The sequence below is a fragment of the Macaca nemestrina genome, chromosome 15, assembly GCF_043159975.1.
Source record: "Macaca nemestrina isolate mMacNem1 chromosome 15, mMacNem.hap1, whole genome shotgun sequence".
Classification (NCBI taxonomy): Eukaryota; Metazoa; Chordata; class Mammalia; order Primates; family Cercopithecidae; genus Macaca; species Macaca nemestrina.
This window is the reverse complement of record NC_092139.1, coordinates 66,113,266-66,138,001: the sequence shown is the minus strand read 5'-3', so window position 1 is coordinate 66,138,001 and position 24,736 is coordinate 66,113,266. Positions and strand designations below refer to the sequence as shown.

General features: G+C 60.7%; 2 protein-coding genes across 7 annotated transcripts in view; one reads left to right on the top strand and one right to left on the bottom strand.

Moving 5' to 3' along the window:
- LOC139358594 (BTB/POZ domain-containing protein KCTD5-like) overlaps positions 1-11,922 on the top strand; it is a 141,733-nt gene extending 129,811 nt beyond the window's left edge. For 5 of the 6 annotated variants that reach the window (XM_071079815.1, XM_071079818.1, XM_071079816.1 and 2 more), the window contains 5 exons: positions 896-987; positions 2,810-2,905; positions 5,371-5,496; positions 8,157-8,215; positions 10,288-11,922. In XM_071079815.1, coding sequence (XP_070935916.1) covers positions 896-987; positions 2,810-2,905; positions 5,371-5,496; positions 8,157-8,201 — 359 coding nt within the window. In that variant the 3' untranslated portion in view covers positions 8,202-8,215; positions 10,288-11,922. The remainder of the gene's footprint in view (positions 1-895; positions 988-2,809; positions 2,906-5,370; positions 5,497-8,156; positions 8,216-10,287) is intronic. The other variant, XM_071079819.1, reaches the window with a different exon arrangement.
- Positions 11,923-15,408: 3,486 nt separating this feature from the next.
- LOC139358907 (serine protease 27) lies at positions 15,409-23,374 on the bottom strand. Its single transcript, XM_071080942.1, has 6 exons — positions 23,329-23,374; positions 19,728-19,754; positions 18,948-19,110; positions 17,320-17,591; positions 16,784-16,953; positions 15,409-15,784 (listed from the first exon to the last, which is right to left on the bottom strand). Exons 1-6 carry the CDS (start codon positions 23,372-23,374, stop codon positions 15,491-15,493), a joined length of 972 nt encoding a protein of 323 aa, XP_070937043.1. The 3' UTR covers positions 15,409-15,490.
- Between the last annotated feature and the right edge of the window lie 1,362 nt (positions 23,375-24,736).

The following is a 24,736-nucleotide window of genomic DNA, read 5'->3' as shown; positions in this document are numbered from 1 at the left end:
GTTTCACTTTATCTCAGTCTGCCCCTAGTGGGATTGGCTCAGAAACAGGCGCTAGACACAAACCGCCTGGGCTCGCTGGCCCGCCTCTAACCCGCCTCCGACGCGGCCACTCGCCCTCGGTGCTGGACAAGGGGGCTGTGCGGGACCCGTGCAGGGCTGGGAAGCCTGTGACTCTGAGGCTCTCATCTCTATCCTGTGTGGCTCTGTGCTATGTAGGTGGCGGGGTGTTGTCCTGAGCTGCCATGTCCCATGTGTGGGTTCGTCTGGAGACCACCCATGAGGAAGCCCTGAGGCTAGACCTGTGGAATCTGCTCTTAAGGCTCTTAAGGGAGGTGTGCAGTCCCTAAATGCGGCACATTTAGGATGGCAGACTTTGGGAAGAGCTGGAAGTGACCCTCTCAGCCAGCCACAGTCTTCCCTTTGAATGGGGTAAACTGAGGTGCCAGGTGACTGAGACATATACACAAGGCTGCAGGCCTGAGCCCCACACAGCACCCCACCCAGTGGCGTGGCCGTGAGCAGGTTCCCAGCAGGAAGCCTTGGCCTCCAGGCTTGGAGGGAAAATGCCAGATCCCACCCCTTGCATGCCGTGGCCTCAGTTTAGGCATGCACTGAGCTGCATGTAACCAGCGACTCCATACCTGGTGGGCCACTGGAGGTTGCTCGAAGTTGCCTAGGGTGACCTGAGCTGGAGGTATTTAGTCCACACGTCGGCCCTCTCGCCACAGCCCCTCCGCCCATAATCCTGGAACCCCGCAGGGCTAACGTGTCTGCAGGAAGCCTGTTAGGATGGGGCCTGAGCAGCTCACGCTGGGCCGAGCCATGGGTCCTCATTGCAGGGGATTCTTTGGTTTCGTTTGGTTTAGTATAGACAATTTATTTTTCTTTATTCCAGGAGTATTGGAGGAAGCAGAATTTTACAATATCACCTCGTTAATAAAACTTGTAAAGGACAAAATTAGAGAACGAGACAGCAAAACATCACAGGTAAGAGAAATAACTAAGGCTAGAAGCTTTTATGGCTGGTGTGAAGGAATGGCTCCCTCTTACTCCCCCGATCGGCTGCCTCCCACATGAGTCCTGCAGTCTGGGGCTCTCCTGCCCTGAGACCCTTGTCCTCTGTCACCACCCCAGTGCCCGCCAGCTCCGTCTACAGCCTCGCCCCAGGGTCCCTTGAAGGATCCGTTCAGCCTGCCCGGCCCAGCCTCTGGGAGCCCCCAAAGGATGGTTGTAAGGGAGTTGGGCATGGGAGACGCGTGGAGGGAAGGAGGGCCCCATGAGGGCTGGTCTGGGAGACCCTGAGGTGGATGGCATCTTGTAGGGAGCAGAGGGTGCCAAGGGCCTGCAGCTAGCATGACTGGAGGGAGACAGCAGAGGGGTCATGTGGATCTGCACAGGCGTCAGAAGGACCTTGGTTTTATTGGGAAGAGGGGCGAGTCGCCACAAACAGACCTCTCACACCTAGCGCAGCCCTTCTGCAGCCCGGGGAGCCCAGGTTGTTGGTGGGCTGTGCCCAGTACCTCCTGTGGAGGGGCCACTGCTGGGCCTTGGGCATCAGTCTTGTCCCTGAGAGCTGAGCCTGCCCCGGCCCCAGCTTAGCATCCTTGGGAAGGCACCAGGAGTGGGTGTGGGCCACACTGTGGCTGTAGCTGCCATCAGAAGTCTCGGTCCACTTAGAGCCCTGGGCCCTATGCAGAGACTCCTAGCCTGGCCGCTCAGGGCCACTGGCCACCTAGCGACATGCCCAGTTCCCCCTCCTGCTGGAGTTCCCTTGGCACCACTGAGGGATCTGGAGGGGCTCCTTATCTGTGGGGCAGGAGCTGTGTCCCACACCCTGGGTCACCTTGTCCAGCCTGCTTTTTTCCCTGTTGTGTGACCGGGCTGTGTGGGTGCTCCCTGCCTCAGTCTACCTGCCCGTATGACACAGGTGGGTGAGAAATGGTGCAGGTGGGAGAGTCCTTGCAGTCCAGTCTTGCTGTGACACACAGTAGCATCTTACTGTCTTGCAGAAGAAGGCACTCGGTTGTGTGACCTCGAGGCCACTGTGTGCCTTTGTCACTCATACATCCCTGGCATGAGTCACCATCTTAAGGTCAAGGACCAAGGATCCCTGAACCCTTTCTCACTGCTGTGTTTCCATCCAGCTCTGTCTGCAGCCGGAGTCCTCTGTAATGACTGTGTCTGGGACATGGGGCCGCCCTGCCCACTGGGGAGCAGCTCCATGAAGGCGGGTGGCCCTGGTGGCTCACCATCACTTCCAGGACCACAGCTGCCTAGAGGGGCATAGCAAGTGTGCCAGGCAGGTGGGGGATTAGGAGGTGGATGGAGTTTTGGGAAGCAGCTCAGCCTTGAGGAGGCCTGAGTCCAGGCTGCTGCGCAAGTTCAGGAGCCTCTTCTGGTAGCTGGGAGTGAGCTTTGTCTGCCACTGGCTCTCAGGGCCCTGCCTGCCAGAGCCTTTCCTGACCAGTGAATTCAGGGCTGCATGGTTCCTGCGTGCGGAGCAGAAATGGACGCTCTCGTGTCGTCATGTGGAGCCACAGGTGCTCTTGGGATTTCAGGAACATGACTCATTTTATTTTGGAACTTAGAAATAGAAATATTTTTGGAGGCGAACGAGGAAGCAGAAAACAGCAGCTGTTCAGGCCGCGTGTTTTGATTTTGTGGATGTGCTCAGGGTTGCTTTGGGCCTCGTGCCCTGCGCTGAGAACTGGAGAGTGAACCTCAGCCTCCCTGGGTCACCTGGGCTGGGGCCACAGGCAGCAGCGGGACATGGGTGGCCCGCCCTTACTTGTGCCCATTGTTCTTGCAGGTGCCTGTGAAGCATGTGTACCGCGTGCTGCAATGCCAGGAGGAGGAGCTCACGCAGATGGTGTCCACCATGTCTGACGGCTGGAAGTTTGAGCAGGTGAGGGGTCGTGGCCAGGCTGGCGGCAGCCATGCTGCAGCTGAACTTGTACTCACAGTGACTCAGGGCTCAGTGCTCCTGGAAATGCAGACTTCGCTGCTGGCATCTTCCTGCAGTTCCGGGGGTGCTCACGACAGTGGCCTGCGCCCTGTTTCCACTGGAGGAGCCGTGGGAGTTCGAGTGTGGTGGGCAGAGGTGTCTCAGGCTCTGCCCCATACCTTTCCCTCCTCCCTGGCCTGCCTCTTCTTCCCAGCGCTGCACTTTCTTCACATCACCTGGCACCTCTGTGTGACCAGGGGATTGGTGTCCCCAGAGCCTCCTGGCAAGCCCACCACTCAGTGCACGCCCCCGTCCCCCACAGCTCACTCCAGTGAAGCATATGGAGGCCCTGATGCCCTTCTCAGGCTGCCTCCCTTCCTGCCTGTGCTGGAAGGTGCTGCTAGGCCCCCGTGCCTTCTTTCCACCTGGCTTTACCAAGCTGTGGCGGGTGGGGTCTGATGGGTCTGTGCAGGGCGTGCCTTCTTCAGCAGCTTCCATGGGAGCCACCTGAGTGCTGCATGGGCCACTGTGCTGTGGCCTTGTGGCTTGTCATCGGGGACCTCAGGACACATGAGGCATGGCCTCTGAGTGGGGAACCCTTGCCCACGGCCTGGCTGCCACTGTTCCTGGTGCTAGGCAGACACTGAGGGTGGGGACATTGACCTTGCCCAGCCCTCCCTATCCTAAGAGTTTCCTCTGTCACTTGCTTCTGTCTGGGGCAGATTCTGTCCATGACCCAGTGGCCCTGCCAGGTTGTGGGAGTGACAGGCTCAGCCAGTGTCCCTCTGAATGAAAGCTACCTTTTCCTTTGAGTCTTTCAAAATAATCACATTGTAGGGTACTCTGAGCCTCCCCTTAAAATGTCGCCAAAGACATTTGCATCCCACCGTCCACCCTGAACCCCTAGACTGGGGGCCGGGGTGACTGTGGGTCTCTGTGCTGACAGGGCAGCTGACCAGCAGCCTGGGCCCTGCCCTGCACTGGCGGCTGCATGTTTCTCATGCTCTGACCTCACCAGAATCGTGCCAGAGGCTCCCATGGGAACAGAAATCTCCACTGCTAGGCAAGCCCCACCTCCCCGTTGTCAAGAGGCCCTGGGAAGTTGTGTCAGCAGCTCGGGGTCCGTGAACAGGGCTATCCCCATGTGGCACCTGTGCTCTTCTTGCAGCTGTCTTGTGACTTTTCTGTCTGGGAGGGAGCGATGTGTCTTGCCCGTAGTGGGCACCTCCCTTCCGGGGCGGCTTCAGGTCTTTGCCCTTAGCGCTTCTGGGTGGATTCCGAACCCATTGCAAAGAACGGGTGTCCTCCCTGTTCCTTGATTATGACCTGCTTGGCACGCTTCATCCCTTGGCGACCCCTTCTCCCAGTTCATGTAGGGAAGCTGCTGGGCTGACCAGCTGCCCCGGCTGTGGGGTGGGACCCTGCGGGGTGCTGGGAGGTGGCCAGACCGGACCTAGGGTCCCCAGTGGTCAGCAGGGGATTGCGAACAAGGCTTGGGAAGTGGCTGGGGTGCCTGTGAGGACACAGGGGCTCCGGTGGGCATGGCCATGAGTGCTCCCAGGGATACCCTTAGCTGCTCGGGCCCATGCCAGCACCCCTGTGGCCGCCTCACTGGGCTGGGTCCACTGTTGCCCACTGGGTCAGCCGCCAGCGGCACAGGAACAGCAGCTAACTGCGGGTTGCTCTCCCGGCCATTGGTCCAACTGTGCAGGTCATAGTGAGGCCAAACTGTGAGTGCCACCCAGCTGCTTTTTGGCTTGGTGGTGTGCTGCTGGCATGCTTTTTGTGATTTGCATATTGCATTTTAATTTTCCCTTTAAAAGCACAGAAGTTCCTAGGGGCCCAGATTAGCCAGCCATGGGCCAGATGCCTGGCCAGAGAGACAGGTTGGCCCTGGGCCTGCATGGCCTGGCCTGCCTGGTCACCTGGAGGGAGGCAGGTTGGAGTGGCCCAAGGGTGTGCCCAGCAGGCTGCAGCAGACCCACCCTGGCCGAACTCCTGGGCAGCACAGCTCCTCCAGCGGCTTTTGGTCCAGTCAGCGGGCCCCAAGCTCTTCCCTCCAGGCTATCAGAGCTGCCCTCCACTCTCCTCCCGCTGCCCCTCTCCCTCCACCCCAGTTCAGGGACCCTTCTGCGCCCCTCCCCCTGGGGCAGCGGCCCCTTTTGTCCCAGCTGGAAGTGCCAAGGAAAGCTCAGGGTCCTCGCAGAGGACGAGTTCGCCCCGTGCCGTGCCATGGTGTGGGGGTGCCGCACGTGTGCTCGTGCAGGCGTTCTGGGGCTTTGTTTTCCATCCATTTCCTCAGGCGTCGGCAGTCTTTGCTGCGGCTTTCGCGGTGGCAGGCACGTCCTGAGCCTGGGCCGGTCAGCCTGGCTACGTCTCTCTCAGGCTTCAATGGGCTGCATCTCAGGCTGTGTCTTCCCTTGCAGCTGGTCAGCATCGGCTCCTCTTACAACTATGGGAACGAAGACCAGGCGGAGTTCCTCTGTGTGGTGTCCAAGGAGCTGCACAACACCCCATACGGTACAGCCAGTGAGCCCAGCGAGAAGGCCAAGGTGAGAGCTGGGATGGCCCCGGCCTGGGGCAGGCTTGGGTGGGAAGGCTCTTGCCCTCTCAGAGCTTCCTCCTCTCCTGCCATTCTCATCAAGCCCCCAGTGTCCGCCCCTGTGGCCTTGCTGACTGGTCAGACGCATGGTCTCCCGTGGGACAGGGTCTGTCAACACAGGCTCCCAGTAAGCTCCTGCGACCTCCCAGCCTGCACACAGAGCTGCTCCTGGAAGGGGCCCCTGGGCCTACTGCAGGGGCTGTGCTCTTAGGAATGCCACTGAGGGCTGTGTCTCAGGGGACCCAGGGTTCTCTGTTCCCAGGGCACAGCCTCTGCTGTGTGAGTGAGGACTTGGGACGCTGAGGCCTGGCTGGCATAGGGATCTGGGCCATCCCTGAGTGCAGGGATGTGGGGGTTCAGTTGTCGTGGTGGGGATCTGGGCCATCCCTGAGTGCAGGGGTGGGCACCCTGGCTCAGCCACTGTCTGGGCCTCATCTTTGTTGAGAGGAGGGTGTCCTGCAGGCCCTGGGATTCTCAGGCTGCACAGAGTGGGCCCTGTGTGGCACCCAGCCTGGCAGCACTGGCGCAGACTCTGCGGGGGTTCAGGCCCTTCTGTTTTCTGTGGGGCAGGCAGCTGGGGTGAAATTCAGGGACCCCTGCCTCATTTGCTTTCAGGTTGGCCCCGTGGCCCTGCCCACAGGTGACCCATTCTGGTGGCATTTCCTCTGGGCACATTCTTAAGGTTGAGACTCCAAGATGGACAAATGTGACCATCTGAGCAGAATCCGGCCTTGGCCTGGGCCAGCTCCACCTGGCAGGACTCCCGGACCTCAGAGCCAGGTGGTGGCTGGAGAGCCCTTGGCTGGGGTCTGCATGGGTCTGGGAGAGCCTGGGTGGTGGGGCAGGCTCTGTGGGGAGCCAGCCTGGGGTGAAGGCTCGGGGCATTGGCAAAGGATGTTGAGTGGGTGCCATGAGAGGCCAGAACTGGAAGGTTTTTAACTGGTGGCATTAAACCAGGGACACCTGGGCAACCGCAGACTCTTGGCTGGGGGCCTCTGGCCAGCCACCAGCAGTCCAGGACTGTCCCTGTGAGCCTCTCCGAGTCGGCCTTTGGAGGTATGCCTTTGGGAACAGAGGGGCGGGGCCACCAAGCACGTCTCCTGGAGGCCTGTGACCCGGTCACTGCAGCCTTTCCACCACGGGCAACTGTCCTGGCCCAGAGCCTCCCTTGCTGGCCGCCGGTTGCCCTCTTGCTGTGGGCAGAGGGCAGTCCTGCTCCACCACTGTTCCTCGAGGCCGGGGCAGTATAGGGCTAGGACAGGCCCTGGCTCGTGACAGCCAGGGTGGAAGCTGGGGTTTCACTGCCAGGCTTGGAGATGCTCTTCCATTTGAGTCTCAAGCCTAGGAGGCAACCCCTGGAGCTCAAGCGCTCTGTGAGCTCTGCTTGAAGAGAAGCCCCGCTTCTCTTCCTCTTGGAGCAGTCGTAGGGCTCTTTTCTAAATGGTTTTATTTTTAGAAGTTTTTTATTTCTGAGCTTAGTTTTTATAACCAAGCTCCCCTGGGCTCCTATCCCTCAGGTGGCTTGGCAGCTGCAGAAAGGACATGCTCTGTACTGTGAGGAAGCTCCAGGCATGACCCCAAATCCATTTGTGGTTGAGAATGTGGCCCTATTTCATTTTCCAAAAATACCTGCTCTGAAGTGGGGCAGCTGTGGTGGCTTCTTGATGGGGGTGGTGTCAGCAGTGCCCCGGAGGCAGAGCTCAGGCCAGGGCCTCAGGAGGCCGTGGGGAATTGCTGGGGCCACAGCTGGAGGACTGTGATGGGGGCACCCGAGTGTGGCTGGGCTGCACAGGCCGCATGGTCTGCAGGCCCTCGTCCCTGGTGTCCCTGCAGCATGTGTGGCCTGGTGCTGCTGGGCAGCTGTCCACACTTCAGTCAGCGGTGGCAGGAGCAAGGGGTTGCACTTGTTTCAGGCGAAGGTGGTCCACACATGAGCACACCTGCTTCCCACGCCAGCCCCTCAAGAACTTGTTAGAAGGACGCGCAGAGCTCACAGAGCGCTTGAACTCGGGGCTGCTGTTTATTCCCAAGGAACAGAGAGACAGGTTCAGATCAGCAAGGGCGGGCGCCTGGGCAGAGGCCAGGGTCTCCCCCGGCGTCGAGCAGTGCCCGGGCGGCTGAGGAGGGGGTTTTTGGTGTTTTGGGGGCTCCATTCCATAGCCACGCTCGATGGGTAGGTCCGCCGCCTGCCACCATGGCTGATCCCAGTCTTACCTCCTGTCACCCAGGGCCCCACCCTCTCTCCCGCAGCAGTGGGGCCAATGCAGTGGGGTCCACAGAGCCCAGGCAGCAGAGGCCCTCCTATCAGGCCAAGATCTGCGAGCTAGCGCCATCTGCCAGGAGTGGGGCCGGAGGCCAGGCGCCTCTGGACAGGGTTCAGCCCCTCAGCATGTGGTGGGACAGGACCAGCCCCAGATCACGAGATGCAGCTGCCTCACACAGGGAAGTTTCACCTCTGAGATGTGGCAGAGCCCCTGAGCCTGTGTGTCTCTTCATGGCGTGGCCTCACTGGAGGGTCACCGGGTGTGGGGGTTTGGGCCCGGGGTAGCCGCCCACCCGCACTGTCCTGACAGCCTGTCTTCTCCCCTACTGCACGCTGCACGCCGCCAGAGTGACGACGAGGACGAGGGGCACCCAGGGAGTGGCTCAGATTAAGTGTGAATGTCATGGTGAGCTCCGTGGCCTCCTTGACCCCATGGCCCCAGCTGACCCTTGCTGCAGACCCTCCCTGTGTGTCTGTCTCTGCCCCGTAGTTGACAAGAGCCCTCCACACTCCACGCCAGCTGTAGATCCGAAATAGCACTTTCTGGGGGGCGGTGGGGCTGTTGCTGTGGGGGCAGACGCCCAGGGGCAGTATTGGGGCGTTTGTTGGGATGACTGGAGGGTGCCTGTGTCAGGCCAGGCTGTGGACGTCAGTAGTCGCCAACACAAGAGCCCTTCCTGGAGGCTGGGCAGGGAGTGCCACTCCTGCTGGCAGCCCTAGTGGGTGACCTTGTCTGGCTCAGGCCACAGGCTCAGGGCCAAGGGGTCAGGACCACTGCAGCAGACAGCAGACCCCGATCTCAGCTGCCAAAGCCCACGGCATCCCTGCTGTGCTCAAGCCTCCCAGACCAGCGTGTCCTGCAAGCTCCTCAGCCACCCGTGCCTGCCTTCCTGTGGGGTGCCTGGCCATGGGGTACAGTCTCAAGGGCCCCCTGGTTGGTGTCTGCAGTTGGGCCTTCCTGTGGAAGATGGCTTAGGGCGAGAGTGTGTCCAGAAGACGTGGGTCTCAGCCTGGGGTGAGAGTAGACAGAGTAGCTAGTGCTGCCCCGGCCAGTCTTGGGAGGGTGAAGGACAGCACTTTGGCTGCAGGTCTCCAGGGGGTCTCCTTCCCGCATCAGGAGGGAGCTGTTGGGGCTCCCGGATGCTCCGATGCCACGCTGCTCGTGGCCTGTCCACTGCGCTGCTTAGTTTTACACAGGGCTGGTGGGGGCTTGGGAGCTGCACTGTCTCCCTGAGTCAACTCCAGACATCCCAGTAAACTTGGGTATCACCCTGGCCCAGGGATGTGCTGGCCTGCGGGATGGGCTCCTCCGAGGCACTGGAGAGTGAGTGGGAGCCTCGAGCTGGAAGTGGCCCAGGGCACTGAGCCTCAGGTGCACCGTTGGGGGTGGAGTATTGGAGTTAGGCTGAGCAGCTCAGGGGACATGGCCTCCGGGAGCCTTCGGAACAAGCCTGGGGCGGCATGCACCTCTCACCACTGCCCTCTTTCTGGTCAGTGCAGCATGGCAGTGACCTTTGGGGGGCTGTGCCCGGCGAGGGCCCGGGCATTGCTGCCCCACCTGATGTTTCGCAGCCCTCACGTGACACATGGAGACAGCCGTCGTGGGCCACGCACAGTGAGGCTGGCTTGCTCCGAAGCTCCCTGCCCGGAAGCGTGGGCTGGTTTCCCCTCCACATGGTCTCTGGGGCTGCCGTGGCTCATTTTGGGAGTTCAGCTCAGCAGCATTGACCAGCGCCTGAGCCTGTTCTCAGGGGAGCCCAGGCCGACTTGGGGGTGGCCTCGGGGGGTTCCTGGATGCTGGTGAGGAAAGTAGGGAGGGTACCCCAAGGAAGAGTTCTGAGGAGGTCAGAGGGTGGGGAGGGCAGGGGCCGAGGGGCGGTGGACTCTGCAGGGCTGCCGTGGTCCAGATGAGGAGGGGTCCCCACAGCGTGATCTGCACTTGGGGTAGGCCTCTGAGGGCTGGCCGGTGTTCCATGGGGCAGCCGGGAGGGGCCGGCATACGAGGTGGACTGGCCAGGCTGAGGTGCGGGGCCGAGGGCTTGGGCAAGGGGCATCTCCAGGAGGGTCTGGGTGTCGGGGTGGGGGTGGGGGCTGCAGTAGGCATAGAGGAATGGAGGGAGACAATCGGGGAGCGGGGACTGCTGAGGGACCCACGGGCCGAGTTGCATTTCATGTCTGAAACCCAGGACTGAGTGGGTGAGAGGGCCAGGAGTCAGCACTTTTGGGTGGGCCTGGGAGGGGCTGCCGTGCACAGTGAGCACTTCCTGTGTGGGGCCTGGAGATGTGCCGGTCACCCCGGTGAAGGTCCTGGGCCTGCCAGCTGAGTCCCCAAGAGCCTGGCCGGTGCTGCTGGGTTCTCAGGGCCCCCCGAGCTGACCCCAGGCCTGTGGGCTCTGTTCTCTGGAGCAGGCGCCTGGTCAGGGCCACCTCCCTAGCCCAGGGCCCAAGTCCTCATTTTATGCATTTGGTGTTTTTCAGATTTTGCAAGAACGAGGTTCAAGGATGTAAGGGACATAGTATTGACAGCTGAAGAAATGATTTACGTTTTCCCAAGATGTAATGAACTGCCATGTCCAGGAAGCTTGGCTGTGAGAAGAAACCTGCTTTTGATCATTTTTCTAGAGATCTAGGTGTGAATCCTTTTTTGCCTCTGAGGTGGGTGGTGAGAGACGGGCCCAGCTGTCCAAGGCCAGACGTCCCCAGGTGGGGGGAGCGCAGCGGCCGGGTGGGCACTGCCTCTCGGGGGGTCCTCGATCTGTTTTTTCCAAGTGCCACATGGGACTGAGGCAGACGCTCCCAGTCAACCCGCTCAATACTGAAGATGGTGTGAAGGAAGCGTTCTTGGTGCTACACAGTCTGGAAAAGCAGCCTGGGCTTCACTGGCAGGAAGCGGCCGCAGCCGCATCGGTGTCCAGCGCGTCGTGGCCTCTGGTCCAACCGCCAGGCCCTAGTCTCAGTCAGGGAGTCTGCTCTGCCTCCCAGGCGGGATCGCTGGTTTCTCTCCACCTCGCAGAGCTCCTGACACAGGTGGCTTCTACGTCGTCACTACTTCCCGGTGTCATTCCGAGGCTGGGCCTTCTTCTGACACAGGCTCCAACCCCGCCTGACCAAGCCTGGGATAGTCAAGGCTTCTCAATTTGTATTTTCCAGGCGAGAGAACTTTGTACCCCTTTTCCGTGTGGATAGACTCCCCAGTGTTTATACTCTGGAAATGCCCACGGGGCTTGCTGCGTGCAGACTGATCTGTTCCACCCGTTAGCGTGAGGTAGCAGTGTCGCCTCGTCCCTCCCACTGCGGGCTCACGGGGAGCTGGCGCCTGTCAGTGCCTTGTTGCGCCTGGCATAGAGGTTGAGCTGGAGGCCTGTCCACTGGCTTCTGGAGCTGAAGGTCTGGGTCACGGTGAAAATTTGGGATGTTTACAGAGCATCACAAATGCCTCTCTCTCGCCGCTCTCTCATTTTCTTTGTGTAACTATGCAGCCTTTCCTCTCTTTCTGGGATGTTTGGGACTTTACTCGACCTGCACGGGCTCTGCCCGACATGCCGTGGGAGCTGCTGGGATTCCTTTAGAAACCGCTGCCCGCATGCTTTGAAAACAGACCTTTCTCAGCTGGCTGTGGGGACCTGTCAGAGTCTGGGGACCTGGTGTGCAGGGCAGGCTCCAAGCGCTTTGCTTCCGGACCTCAGGCTTCCCAAGGGGCGCTGTGCAGACTGACCACCGGCCTCCCGCCTGCAGGTCAGAGGCTCTGACACTGTCTGGTTTCCAATGCTTCTGGAGACTTCCTGCCTAGGCCTCATCCTCTTCTTTGCCAGTCACCTGATTAACCAGTTCTCCAGCATTAGGACTTACCTCCTCGTTTTTGTAAGGTCTCTTGTATGTTGTTACATGTTTGGCTTAAACAATTTATAAAAGCCTTTCTAGAAGGCAGACTTAGCCACGGTCGACCCTGTCCTCCCCAGCAGAGCCCGGGAGGACGACGGCCGCTGGGGCTCCTGGGCATCCTCTCTGGGGAGCTGCTGGCCGCTTAGCGTTGTTTGACTTTTGACCTTGACATAGTAGATAGGCTTGTGGTTTTTTTAATTTAAAGATATTAAGACTTAATTCACTAAAATTTATTCTGAGGGGATATTTATACTTTTATACTTTTTTAGGTATTGTATTTTATCAGCTTACAGTTTAATGCCTAAGTTTCCCCTGAAAATAGCAAATAAAATTGTGTATTTATGAATGAGCGTAGCAGCTGTTAATGGTCTTAAGATGCAGGGAAATGCCAACCCGGGTCGCTTGGACCAAGGTGCTGCCTCTCCAAGCCGCCCAGCCCCACTGGCCGCCACGGCTCACTCGGGGCTCTGCCTCTCAGTCGATGACCGGGGCAGAGCCGGGCAGTCCACGGGGTGCTAGCTTGGCTGGGGCCACTGGATCAGAGCTGCACAGCCTATCCCTGCATCCTGCTCTGCCTGGACACCTCACCTGCCTCCAGCAGATATCATACCCCCATCCTGGGGGACTAGAGACCATGTACAAGGGCCTTTTTTTTTTTTTTCCTTAAGAGACAAGGGTCTTGCTACGTTGCCCAGGCTGGTCTTGAACTCCTGGGCTCAAGTGATCCTCCTGCCTCAGCCTCCCAAGCAGCTGGGATTCCAGGCGTGAGCCATTGCGCCCGGCTCAAGTGATGTTTTTTTTGGAAGTCCTGATACCTCAAGTCAATGTCCACCTCTCCTCCCTCACTTTAGCCTGCAGCCCAGGTGGTGACAGCAGGAGCTTCCTGAGAAGGTCCTGGGGTCCTGGCACCCCCTCCCCAGCTGCTATGACTTCCCCTGGTGGCTGCTCTGCGAACCTGGTCCTTGGACTCCCTGCCCCCCTGCAAGGAGATTCCCATTCATGGTGTCCCCCAGGGCCTGGCTGTCTGAGGTCACAGAGCCTCAGGCTGTAGTGGCCTTGTCCATCCTGTTTCCAGGTGTGTGGCTGGCCCAGCCTGACCGCAGCACCCTGGTGAGGGGTGGAGTGGGTGACTGGGCTTCCAGGAGCCCAGCATGAGGCCGGCACAGGGGTTGGGAGCAGGGGAGAGACCCAGATTCTGCTCCAAGGGGTCTTCCCACTGCCTGACTCCCACCAGGAGCCTGGCTAGGCCTTGCAACCCCTTGACCGGGTAGAGTTGTGGGCACTTGGGAGAGGCCTCAGCATGGCAGGCATCCCTAGCCAAAGCCCAGAGCAGGTCTCCCATCCAAGCAAAAGGCTGGAAAGCAGACAAGCCGTGCAGTTTGGATCCTGAAGCCGAGGAGGCTTAGGGCCGCTGGGTCTGCTGGGCAGGGAGGGAGCCCTGTTCCTCCTCAGACCTAGGGCTCCGGCATAGCCCACCCACTGTGGGGGCTGGGGCCCCGCCCCACTCCAGGAAGCCCAGTGTGAGGGCAGAAGAGGAGGCAGGGGCGGGGCACGTGCAGATGCCTCGCATGGGTGCCCATCCCCCCAGGCTTCCTGCAGAGCCCATGACTGGAGCCCTCCAGCAGCTGGCACCACCCTCGACATCCCTGCATTTATTGGTGTCCATTCAGCAGGGACTTCTGGCACCCTCCTTCCTCCTAGAGCGCATGGCAGTGGCTGGCTGGGGTAATAAAGAGCTGGCCCCACAGTACGGCCACCAAGGCCCTGATGTGGCGTCTGTGAGGGGTGGTGACTTCCGGCACCTCTGCACTCTGAGCTATGTCCCCCAAGATGGGTCAGTTTGCCCTCAGACCAGCCCTTCCTCCCCAGCGTTCCCAGGCCTGGGGCTTGGCACAGGGAGGCCCAGCCTGTGGCTGACCCCTCACCGCAGTTCACCGCTCCCGAATGGAGCCCACAGACTTCTTTCCCGGCGCTCCCGCTGTGTGTGTGGTGTGTGTGTGTGTGTATATGTGTACGTACGTACTGGCTGTACATGGTGTGGGTGTGGTGTGTGCCTGTGTGCGCATAGTGTGTGTGGCATGCACATGTGCTGTATGTGATGTGTGGCATGTGGTGTGTGCCTGTGAGTGGCATGGGTATGGTGTGTGTGTGTGTGTGTGCGCGCGCACACATGGGCCAACTGAGCCTGGGGATGAAGGCTGCCGCCCGCTCTGCCTGCCTCCCTGGGAGCCACAGAACTTGCACAGTCCTGTGCCAGGCTCTCCCTCGAGTTCCTCCTGGAGCTGGCAGGGGCCCTGCTGCCGCCCACCTGGCAGATGGCTCAGAGCCCTGCTTGGTGGCAGCGTGCAAAGTCTGAGCTGCACCCCCGCCCCAGGGTGGAAAAGCGACCTGTGGCAAGCTGGACTGGTCCCTTCCTAGCGTCCTTCTCACAGCGTGCTTCGTGGGAGCTGTTAATTGCATGGAATAGACCTGTTTTCCCTTCTTAACCCCTAGTCTCTGCAGAGAGTGTTTTCTGCTCCCCTCCCATGGGCATCCGCCTGTTGACATCCTGGGTCTGGGATCTCAGCACAAAGCAGGGGCTGCCCTCCTGAGACCATCTAACCTGTAGCCTCCCCCTGACCATGGGGGCATGGGGCTCCTTGCACAGCCCAGAGCAGGGTGCAGGTTCACTGGGGGCTCTCCAAGGCTGCGAGGCCTGGCCAGTCCCTGCTCGGCTAGGACCACCCAGTGCTGCTGCTCCCCGGGCCTGTCTCTCCCTCTGCCTGGGCTTTGTGCATCTGCTCCACCATGGGGCTGTGCACACAGGCCCCCTAGACCTGCCCGCCCGCCCCTGGGCTGGATGAGTGCAAGAAATGGCCCATGGGGACCACTGGGCAGCCCTTGGGGAGGTGGGTTGGGCCCAGCGGGGAATTCCTTCTGTTTTGCTCCCCATGGTGTCCCCAGGGCTGGTCCCCAGCAGCTGCTTGCTGAGTGGGTGTTGGTTTGATTCCTCGGTGAATACCCCGGGCCTGATTTCTTCCTGGCACTGTGCAGGCCACAGTGCCTGTGTGCATGTGCACAGGTGTGTGTGGGTGTGATGTACTCATGCGCATGTCCAGCCTAACCCCCTTGCCACCACGTGCTGCTCTGGACTCTGGCATGGGGGTGGAGACTGAAGAATGGGGCAGAGGAAGAGGAGCCAAGGGTCAAGGGGAGACACCAGGACACGGAGACAAAGGGTGCCAGGAGCAGGAAAGCACAGGTGTGGGCACCCACCCGAGGGGACAACTGTCACCACTCCTGCTGAAGTGGTTAAGAGAAGTTGGGTGGCACCAAGACATGGGCAGCCAGAAGTGCAGGCTTGGGAGGCTGAGGTGCCCCTGCCCAGCCAGCCCCTCCATGCCCTCCTCTCCCCCAGGCACGGCTCCTGCATGGCCCTGAGGGCCTTTCCACATGTGTCTGTCGCTGTCCGCAGTGTCCACCCTGGGGCGGCCTTCGAGGTGAGGGAACAGAGGAACAGGTGGCAGCAGGGGGCCTCCTGTGCGAGGCGCCTGACAGGGGTCCCATGCTCTGGTGCCGCCCTCCCCTCAGACACCAGCTGCAGCTCCCTTCCGCTGATTCAAAGATGACCAGAGCCCTCCACATCTCCCGCCTGGGCCTTGTTCTGCAACTCACAGCTCCTCACCAGCTGGGGTCGCCCAAGGATCCCCACGTGGGCAGCTGGCACACAGGCTGGGTTTTTATTGGAGGAAACATAAATAAAATAACGGTATTTGAGAGGGGAGGAAGGAGCACTATTTACAAATGAGTCTGGTGGGGCTCAGAGGTGCAACAGCAGCGCTGGGAGAACCAGCAGGATGGTGTGGGCAGCCAGGCTGGGTGCAGAGCTCTGCTCAAGGGGCTCCTGGCCCCGAGGGTCTGGCTTCTGGCCGCCCGACCTCGCTGGCTGGAACTGCAGTGTGGGGATGACCTGATGGATCCAGTTGTGGTGGGCGGTGACACGGATGTAGACACCTGGGCGGTTCTGCCAGGCGCAGCCTTCACCCCAGCTGATCACCCCGGCCTGCAGCCATGACTGACCCACGAGGCACACCAGAGGGCCACCCGAGTCGCCCTGTGGGGGATGCAGAGGCACTGTCAGCCCACCTTGAGTTCCCGGAGACTCAGTTGCAGCCGCACAGGAGGCATGTAGCTCCACACTGGACTCCTCTCCATCCCAGAGCCTCCATGCCTGGCTCCCCCTCTCCTGCCAGTCGATTGACTAGAGTGCCTATTTTTTTAGTGTCCCCAGATCAACTAGGGGGTGTGTGCGTTGAAAATGCAGTTTCCAGGCCGGGCGCGGTGGCTCAAGCCTGTAATCCCAGCACTTTGGGAGGCCGAGACGGGCGGATCACAAGGTCAGGAGATCGAGACCAGCCTGGCTAATACGGTGAAACCCCGTCTCTACTAAAAAAAAATACAAAAAACTAGACGGGCGAGGTGGCGGGCGCCTGTAGTCCCAGCTACTCGGGAGGCTGAGGCAGGAGAATGGCGTAGACCCGGGAGGCGGAGCTTGCAGTGAGCTGAGATGCGGCCACTGCACTCCAGCCTGGGCGACAGAGCGAGACTCTGTCTCAAAAAAAAAAAAAGAAAATGCAGTTTCCTGTGCCCCACCCCAGAACCACTGACTCCTGGGATGGGGTCCAGGAATCTGCTTTTTCTTTTTTGAGACAGAGTCTCACTGTCGCCCAGGCTGGAGTGCAGTGGCGCGATCTCTGCTCACTTCAAGCTCTGCCTCCCAGGTTCATGCCATTCTCCTGCCTCAGCCTCCCAAGTAGCTGGGAGTACAGGCACCCACCACCACGCCCGGCTAATTTTTTGTATTTTTAGTAGAGACGGTTTCACCGTGTTAGCCAGGATGGTCTTGATCTCCTGACCTCGTGATCCGCCTGCTGCAGCCTCCCAAAGTGCTGGGATTACAGGCATGAGCCACCGCGCCCAGCCCGGAATCTGCTTTTTCGAAGCAAGCTGCTCAGCTGGTGGAATGCACAGCCCATGGAGCAGGGCATGATCCCACCCTGCCCTGGGCCCGGAGGCGGGGACTGAGTCCCCGTGGACACCACATTGCTCCCACCTTGCAGGCGTCCTTCTTGCCCTCCTCAAAGCCGGCGCACAGCATGTCATTCTTGATGGTTTTAGGTTGATAGCCAAATTCGGCGTCTTTGCTGTAGAGCAGGTTGCACTTGGGCGTGTCAATGATGGGCACAGCGAGTTTCTGCAGGATCCGCGGGTTGGGCAGGCGGTCTGGGGAGGGTCAGAACGGCCCGGGGCTCAACAGACTTCCTCATCAAGAACCCACGGCCTCGGGAACCACCACTCCTTCCTGCCTGCCCTTTCCTCATGTTTAGACTATCTCTGGCCTAGGGCACTGTGGGGCAGACATCCTCCCTCCTTCCAGGCAGCAGGCTGGGCCCTTTCTGTCCCCGTCTCCCTTCACCCCCTCTTCCTTCTGGGTCTGCTGCTGCTCCCCTCAGCCCCACCTATGTGAACAGAGACCGGGTGTGTGTATTAATACAGCAACAGGAAGACTGTGGGTTCAGAGTGGCCCCCAAGCCGCCCTGGGCCTTCTTGAGGCACATCCCTCGTTATTTCCTAGCCGTGTTTCCTTACCTTGTTCACTGGAGCTGCCCCAGCCAGTGACCCAGCAGTTCATGCCCGTCTCAAAGATCACCGAGGGGTCGGGCAGGCACACGGGGAGGATGTAATTGGTGAAGGACACTGGTTCCTCCAGCTCCACGAGGGCCACGTCGGCACTGGAGGCCATGCCCTGGTACAGGGGGTTGCTCTCCACCCGCCTCACCCGGGCATACACAGCGTGCGGCCCTGGCTGCACTAGCTGCCTTGCCCCCAGCAGGACCTGGTACAGGGACGTCTCAGAGGTGCTGGCGGGAGAAGCAGAGAGGCCGTGTGAGGCTGCCCCTCATGTGGGGACAGGCCCGGGAGGGGCTGGGGCTCCTTCTCTGGCCACCATCGTGCCCCACACCTCTCTCTGCATGCTGTCTTTGAGAGCCATCTCTAGGACAGCCAGGTGTAGCAGTGATGCATGTTTACATTGAAGCCAGACCGCCCTCCTCAGATTTCCACCTCCACCCCTGGCCGCTGTGTGACCTTGGGGAAGTCACCTAACAAGTTCTCTGTGACGCAGCTTTCGCATCTGTGCTATGGGGACAGCCACAGTGCCTACCCGAAAGGCTGGCTGGGAGAGAACCACCCTCCAGGTGCAGCAGGGCCAGCACCACCTGTGGGCCTCTGGCAGGTGACCTGCCCTCTCTCAGCCCAAGTTTCTGATTTTTTTTTTCCCCCTAGAGACAGAGTTCTCATTCTGTCACCCAGGCTGCAGAGCAGTGACACAATTGTCGCTCATTGCAGCCTCCAACCCCTGGGTTCAAGCCATCCTCCCACCTCAGCTTCCTGAGTACTTGGGACCACAGGCACCACTGCACCTGGGTATTTTTTTTTTTTTAAGTAGTACAGATAGGGTCTTGCTATGTTGCCCAGGCTGGTCTTGAACTCCTGGGTTCAACTAATCTGCCTGCCTTGGCCTCCCAAAGTGCTGGGATTATGGGCATGAGCCACCGTGCCTGGCCATGAGTATCTGAATTTAAGATGTGGGTTTTTTTGTCATGATACTCTTTTAAAGATCAAGAAGAAAAAAGAAAAAAGAAAAAGATGTGGGGTTTAAAATAATTAGAGCTGTGGTGGTGAGGTGTGAGGTGAGGAACTTGAGACACACAGAAGGTGTGGGGCCAGGTGGTTCATACACGGCAGAGGGCTGGGTGGCCTGGCCTCTGCTCAGGGCTTTCTGGGGTGGCTCATGTGGGTGAGGGGAGGAAGGGCCATTCTGTCTGGACCTTGGGCTTTGTGAGCAGAGTTCCTCCTGGGAAGAGTGTCGTGGAGCTGAGGTGTATGCGGGATGGGGAAAGGACAGGACAGGCCAGTGTGCAGAACCTGCTGGCGGCTTCCGCAGGGACCCACAGGGAGTGGGTGGAGGTGATGGAGGGGGTTGGAGGCCGTGCGAGGCGCCTCCCGCGGGCGGGAGCAGCGGTTGCAGTTGGAAGTTAGCCCTGGGGTTGGACCTAAGGGAAGCATCTGGCTGGAAAGGAGGCGGGGCTGGACCAGGAGCCCCCAGGGAGGTCACCCGCAGGACTTGGCGCGGCGGGCGCTGTCCGCGGTGCTGAACCGGCCGCGCGCGGGGCGCTGTCAGCGCTGCGGGCGGGGGCAGGGGCGGGCGGACTCACTTGGGGAAGCAGTGCGCGGCCGTCAGGACCCACCGCTCCGCGATGAGGCTGCCCCCGCAGAAGTGGCTTCCGTTGCGCTGGATGCTGACTTGCCAGGGCCACTCGCCCTCCTGCGCGTCCTGCCCGCCCACCATTCTGTTCAGCATCGTGGTGTGCCCACAGGCTGGGGGAGCATGGGGTGTGGGTGGGGGCGCTCACTGGGGCTGGTTCCATGGCCGAGGCTCAGCCCTCAGCCTCACACTCCAGTCCTCGGCCCTCCTGCCCCTGACCTGCCTGAAGACCTTGGGGAAGTCCGAGGCCTGAGCTTCTGGGCAGCCTGGGATACAGGCAGACCCTCCCTAGTTGCCCCCTGAGTCTCGCTCTCCTTGCGGGGAAGGGCAACCTAACAGCTGCCTCGTGGGGGCCACAGAGACACTGAGATAACCCGGGAAGGGTCTTGTCCTAGGGCCTGACCCAAACAGGCACCTGGAAGGATGGAACGGGTGTCATGCCCTCTGCAAGGGAGCCACCCAGAGGGGGCCGGTCACTTTTCAGGGTGATCCTCAGACCCCGCCACCCTTGTCCTGCGCTGCGCCTCAATGCTCTGTGCTGGCCATCCTGCTCCCATGTGGACCTTCCTCCTCCTCTCCTTTCTGGGCTCCAGTTCCACGCAGCCCCCACTTTCCCCTCCTCTGGAATTCTCCAGTGCCCTTTGCGTTCCAAATTCCCTCTCGGTGTGAGTGTCCCTGTTTCAGTCCAGCCGGCTCCTGTCCCTCCCACCCCAGGGCCTTGGGTGCTTACCTGTTGCTGCCTTGGCCACCTGAGACCCTGGAAGTGAGGAGAGGGTGATCAGCCAGGCCAGGTGCAGCCTGGCCTACCCTCCCCAACCATGCAGCCCCTCTCCACTGACCCTCCCCTGCTCCGGAGGACTCCAGAAGGACAGTCCACAGAGGGACCTCACAGGAGAGCCCAAGGGCCTGCAGTTTCCCCCCAGGGCTGGCTCTGCCATATGCTCAGGCCCAGGCCCATGGGCCAGAGCTTATCTGCAAGGGTGGATGCTCCTTGCCACATGGGGAGCCGGTCAGGAGGTGCCAGTGAAGGGATCCCCAGGCTAGATGTCCCCTTCTCATCCTGGCAAGGGTTCTCTCTCTCCACACTCCCCACCCATCCTTGTCTGGAAGTTTCTGGGGAGGGTCCAGCCTTCAGCCCTGACACTGTGGGGTTGGCCTTTTCTCCTGGAACAGCTTGGAGCAGAAGAGGCCCAGGAACTGTCTCTGCATTTGAGCTGCCCAGGCTCTCTCACAGTCTGCTCCAGAATGGGCAGGTCTTCTTCCCCAAGTCTCACTTTGGTCCTGAGGCTGAGGCCTGAGCCCCACAGGCTTCTCCCTGGCCTCAGGGGGGTAGAGAAGGTACAGTGGTCTGCATTGGCCACCAGAGATCAGCCTTGTCAAGATTCCAGAGTCCCAAGAGCTGACCCCTCTCCCAGGCATGCAGCAGGCTCTGCAGGCGAGACCCAGGACCCCCTGCTGGACTGTGCAAGGGGGACTTTGGGGCGGATACGGTGAGGGGCCAGGAAGAGAAGTAAGGTATGGGATCGTTCAGGGGAACCAAGGATGGGACATTGCCTCCCACACCGAGGACACAAAGGACCTCTTGCTGGGCCTTTAACCAAACACTGGAGCCTCTACCCCAGCTTGGAGACCCCAGTCAGGACCACAGTGTACAGCCCCAGGGGTAGCAAAGACTGGAACTGCCTGGCCTTGAGTCCTCTCACCACCCCTGCACTCCGTGCGTCTGCTTCTGTGGGGGCAGATTTGCCCGTAGCTGGGCGGGGGGTTAGAACAGGCACCTCCCCACATCTCGGCCCTCAGCTTCCCCTTAACCTCCAGTGCCTTCTGGGACCCAGCCTGGCTGCTATGGACCATGTCTTCGCTCCGCCTGGAAAAGATAATCAGTTCCCTGAAGTCAAGGGGCTGTGGGGACAGGAAGTGGCCATGGAGTGCTCAAGCACCCCGAGGGTTTTTACGGCATCCTCTTCCTTCCTGTCTGGCTCACAGTCTGGGGGGCACCTTCCCCAACACCATTGGTGGGCAGAGACACCCCTGGGGGGTGCTGGACAATAAGGCAGCAAGCTGCGAGGGGGCAGCTGTGGATGGGCAGGAGGAGGAGGTAGAGAAGGTGCAGGGCAGGCAAAGGGGTCCCCTGCAGATGCGGGGTCAGGAGCAACGGGAAATGGAGAGTCTGCCCTGGATGCTCTGCTCATTAATTTGTGCTAATTAGGTGCCCTTTTAAAATGCAAACACCCCCAGGAGGGTTATTCCCTGACCCCCCCCCCCCAACCCCGACCCCTTGCTCCTTCCAAGCCTGAGGATCCTGCTTGCAGAAGAGCGCATACTGTCAGGCCTTCTCACCCTCTGGGAGTCTGCAGAAGCTGTGTCTCTATGCTCCCGGCCTGAGCACTGCCCCCTCCAGCGATGCCTCCTCCCCGTGCAGATCCTTCCTTCCTGAAGTAACCCTGTACTTCTCATTTAGGCAGAGTCTTCTGGCCTGTGAGTGCTTGCTCCCCTCACCCCACAATCTGGATGCCCTTCCCCTAGTCTCTGTAAATCCTAGTCTTCTTTTTTTTTTTTTTTTTTTGAGACAAAGTCTCACTGTGTCACCCAGGCTGGAGTACAGTGGCACAATCTCAGCTCACTGAAAGCTCTGCCTCCCGGGTTCATGCCATTCTCCTGCCTCAGTCTCCCAAGTAGCTGGGACTACAGGTGCCCACCACCGCGCCCAGCTAATTTTTTGTATTTTTTAGTAGAGACGGGGTTTCACCATGGTCTCGATCTCCTGACCTCGGCCTCCCAAAGTGCTGGGATTACAGGCGTGAGCCACGGCGCCCAGCCAAGTCCTAGTCTTGATCTAGAGATCAAGGCCCAACTGAATGCTGCCTCCTTCAGGAAGCCTTCCTTGCTGCTTGCATTGTCTATCTTGGAAGCCCCATACTCTCTCTCTAGCTCTCTGTCCTGATGGGAGCTCTGCCTACAACACCCTGGAGCCAGAATCAAGTCTTATCTTAGCCCAGGAGCTCCAAGAAGGCAAAGGCTGCGTCTGGGGGACCTGAGCTCAGGAAATGTGTGGAGAGACACAAGTGTGGCTGTGGGGGCTGATCGGAAATGGGTGATGTGGAGAGCTGAGCCCTCCAGGGTGGGCACCTTGTGGGGGCTGGAAGCAACAGACAGGGGTGCCGGGGATGTCGGGAGCATTGTTTGGGGCCTGGGCCTGTGATTCGCTGGTAGCTGGTGGGGATGGTGAAGCCTAGGACTCTAGTGGGTGCCAGGCAAAGACCTGGTGGGGGTGCCACCCTGGGGCTGGGGGTGAGGACGCATCCAGGAGTCCAGCCTCTGGTCATAGCTGTTGGTGAACCAACTGCTAAACTCATTGCCCAAGAGTTTTGGCAATGACCTTGGTTCCTCACCCCGCTCAGGGGCAGTCACTGCCTTCCACCTTCTGTGCAGATGGCTCGCTCAGAAGGCACCATCATCCTTGTGCTGGGAGGCTGGGGGGGATGGGGTGGGGGAGGCCGGGCCAGAGGGGCCACTCTGGTGCCCTCCTGCCCAGGAGAACTAGGAAGCCAGGAGTCCTGGCTAAGCTGCAGCCTGGGATGACCCGACCCAGCCCTGGGAAGTGACTTGAGGACAGGGAAGTGTGGTGGCTGCCGGGCTGGCCAGGCTAGCCCAGGAATGTGAGAGGGTTTCCCTGACAGAGAGTGTCCTGACCTGCAGGGAGGACCTGGCAGGTGGGGCCCCCTGGTTGGCACCTGCTATCCCTGACCCAGGACTGGGAGACGGCACAGTGGCGCATTGCCAGTTCCTCTGTCAGCAGGGGATAGGGCCCTCTGCCACCTGCACCCCCTGCCCCCAGCTCTCTATTGAGCCCGCAGCCAGCCTGCTGGGGCTTCCAGGCACAGGCAGCAGCCCTGGCTCGGCCACCCTCCCACCCCAAGAATGATGGTCCAGGCACTTGGAGCCTGAGTTCACATCCTGCACATACGAGGCTTCTGTCCTCACCTAGAGAATGGGGGGAGAGGCTGGAGAGAATGAAGTGGCAGGAAGCAGGGAGCCTGGCCAGAACTGGCACACCAGAGCCCACGGAGAGGCATGGGAGGAGGCCTTGCCCAGTTATGGCAGTGGGGTCCTCTGCGGCCTGTGTGCACACCTCCCACCCTGCCCTCCCCACTTTGGGCTCCCCAGTTGACACATCTAGAGCCTTCCCACCTGCTCAGGGGCAGGAGGGATGGCCTGTCCCACAGCCCTGGCCTGTCCCAGGGAGTAGGGGGCTGAGCTGAAGCCTCAGGCAGTGCAGCGGGGCCTGTTGGGCGACTGCAGCTCCCCGACCCTGCACCTTTGTCACTCACCAAAACACAGCAGCAGCAGGAGCGGCACCGCAGCGGGATGCCTCATGTCCTCAGGCCTGGCTGGGGCACAGGGCTGGGGTCGGCGGTGGCAGAAGTGTTGAAGCAGGAGCGAGGTGCAGGCTCCATGAAATGGAGTTTTATGCTGGAGATGAGCACAGGCCCGGCTATGCTGCCCAACCCGTTGGCCCGGCCTGTCCAGCTCCTCTCCTCAGGAAGGAAGCGCCCAGAGCCGACTCCTCTGTGACCTGGCCCTGAACCCTGAGACCCCCGGGCAGACCCCTCAAGTCAGCGCGGCGCGGGGTGCCGTTGGCCTTGGTTCCTGGACCCTGAACACCCAGCAGACCCCAAGCTGACCGCGGTGCACGCGAAGTCCGTCCAGCTTCATTCATTATTATTATTTTATTTATTTTTTTAATTTTTTGAGGCGGAGTCTTGCTCTGTCGCCCAGGCTGGAGCGCAATCTCGGTTCACTGCAAGCTCCGCCTCCCGGGTTCAAGCCATTCTCCTGCCTCAGCTTCCAGAGTAGCTGGGACTAAAGTCACCCGCCAACATGCCCGGCTAATTTTTTGTATTTTAGTAGAGACGGGGTTTCACCATGTTGGCCAGGCTGGTCGCGATCTCCTGACATCGTGATCGGTCCTCAGCCTTCCAAAGTGCTGGGATTACAGGGATGAGCCACCGCGCCCGGCCTCATTCAGTATTTTATTGAGCGCCGACGGAACACAGTGGGGCTAGGCAGCGCTGGTGGGAAAGTCAGGGACAGGGGTGTTTGTGGGGCCAAGGGCAGGGGAGGCGATGGGACATGGGGCGGGGTCCGGGGTTGGCCCCAGCGACCCTCCTCCCGGGACACCAGGCCCCAGAAGTCCCCCAGGCGCGCGTCAGCCCGGCCCAGGTGGCCGACACTGGCTCCGGCTGCCGTCCCTCGGGTGGGACGGGTGCTTCCCGGCACCAGGCGGGGCGGAAGCGGCTCCGGGAAGGCCGGGCCGTGGTGACAGTCTCGGTGTTGCCGCCTGGCTGTGGGCGCGGCGCCGCGGCGTAAGAGACTCGGGGAGGAAGTTATTTGGGGCACGGAGCTGACGTCAGAGCCAGAGTGGGGCCGGGCCGCGGGGTCGGGGGCGCCGGGCCTCAGTTTCCCCGCCGGCGCCGGGGGTGTACTCGTGGGCGGGGCGGGGCCCGGGCGGCTCCGGGCGGGGCTAGGGGGTGAGGGCGTTCCCGCCTCAGCCTTGTCCGCGCGCGTCGTGGTGCTGCCCTCTGGTGGGCGCGGGGCGCGGCGCAGACGTCCGGGGCGCGGGCGGGGCTCTCCCAGCCTCCTGGTCGCGGCTCCGGCTCCCTGAGCAGCCCTCCCTAGCCCTGCCCTCCCACCTCTCCGCCTCCACCGCCCCCTCCCACCCTCCCCGCCCCTCCCGCT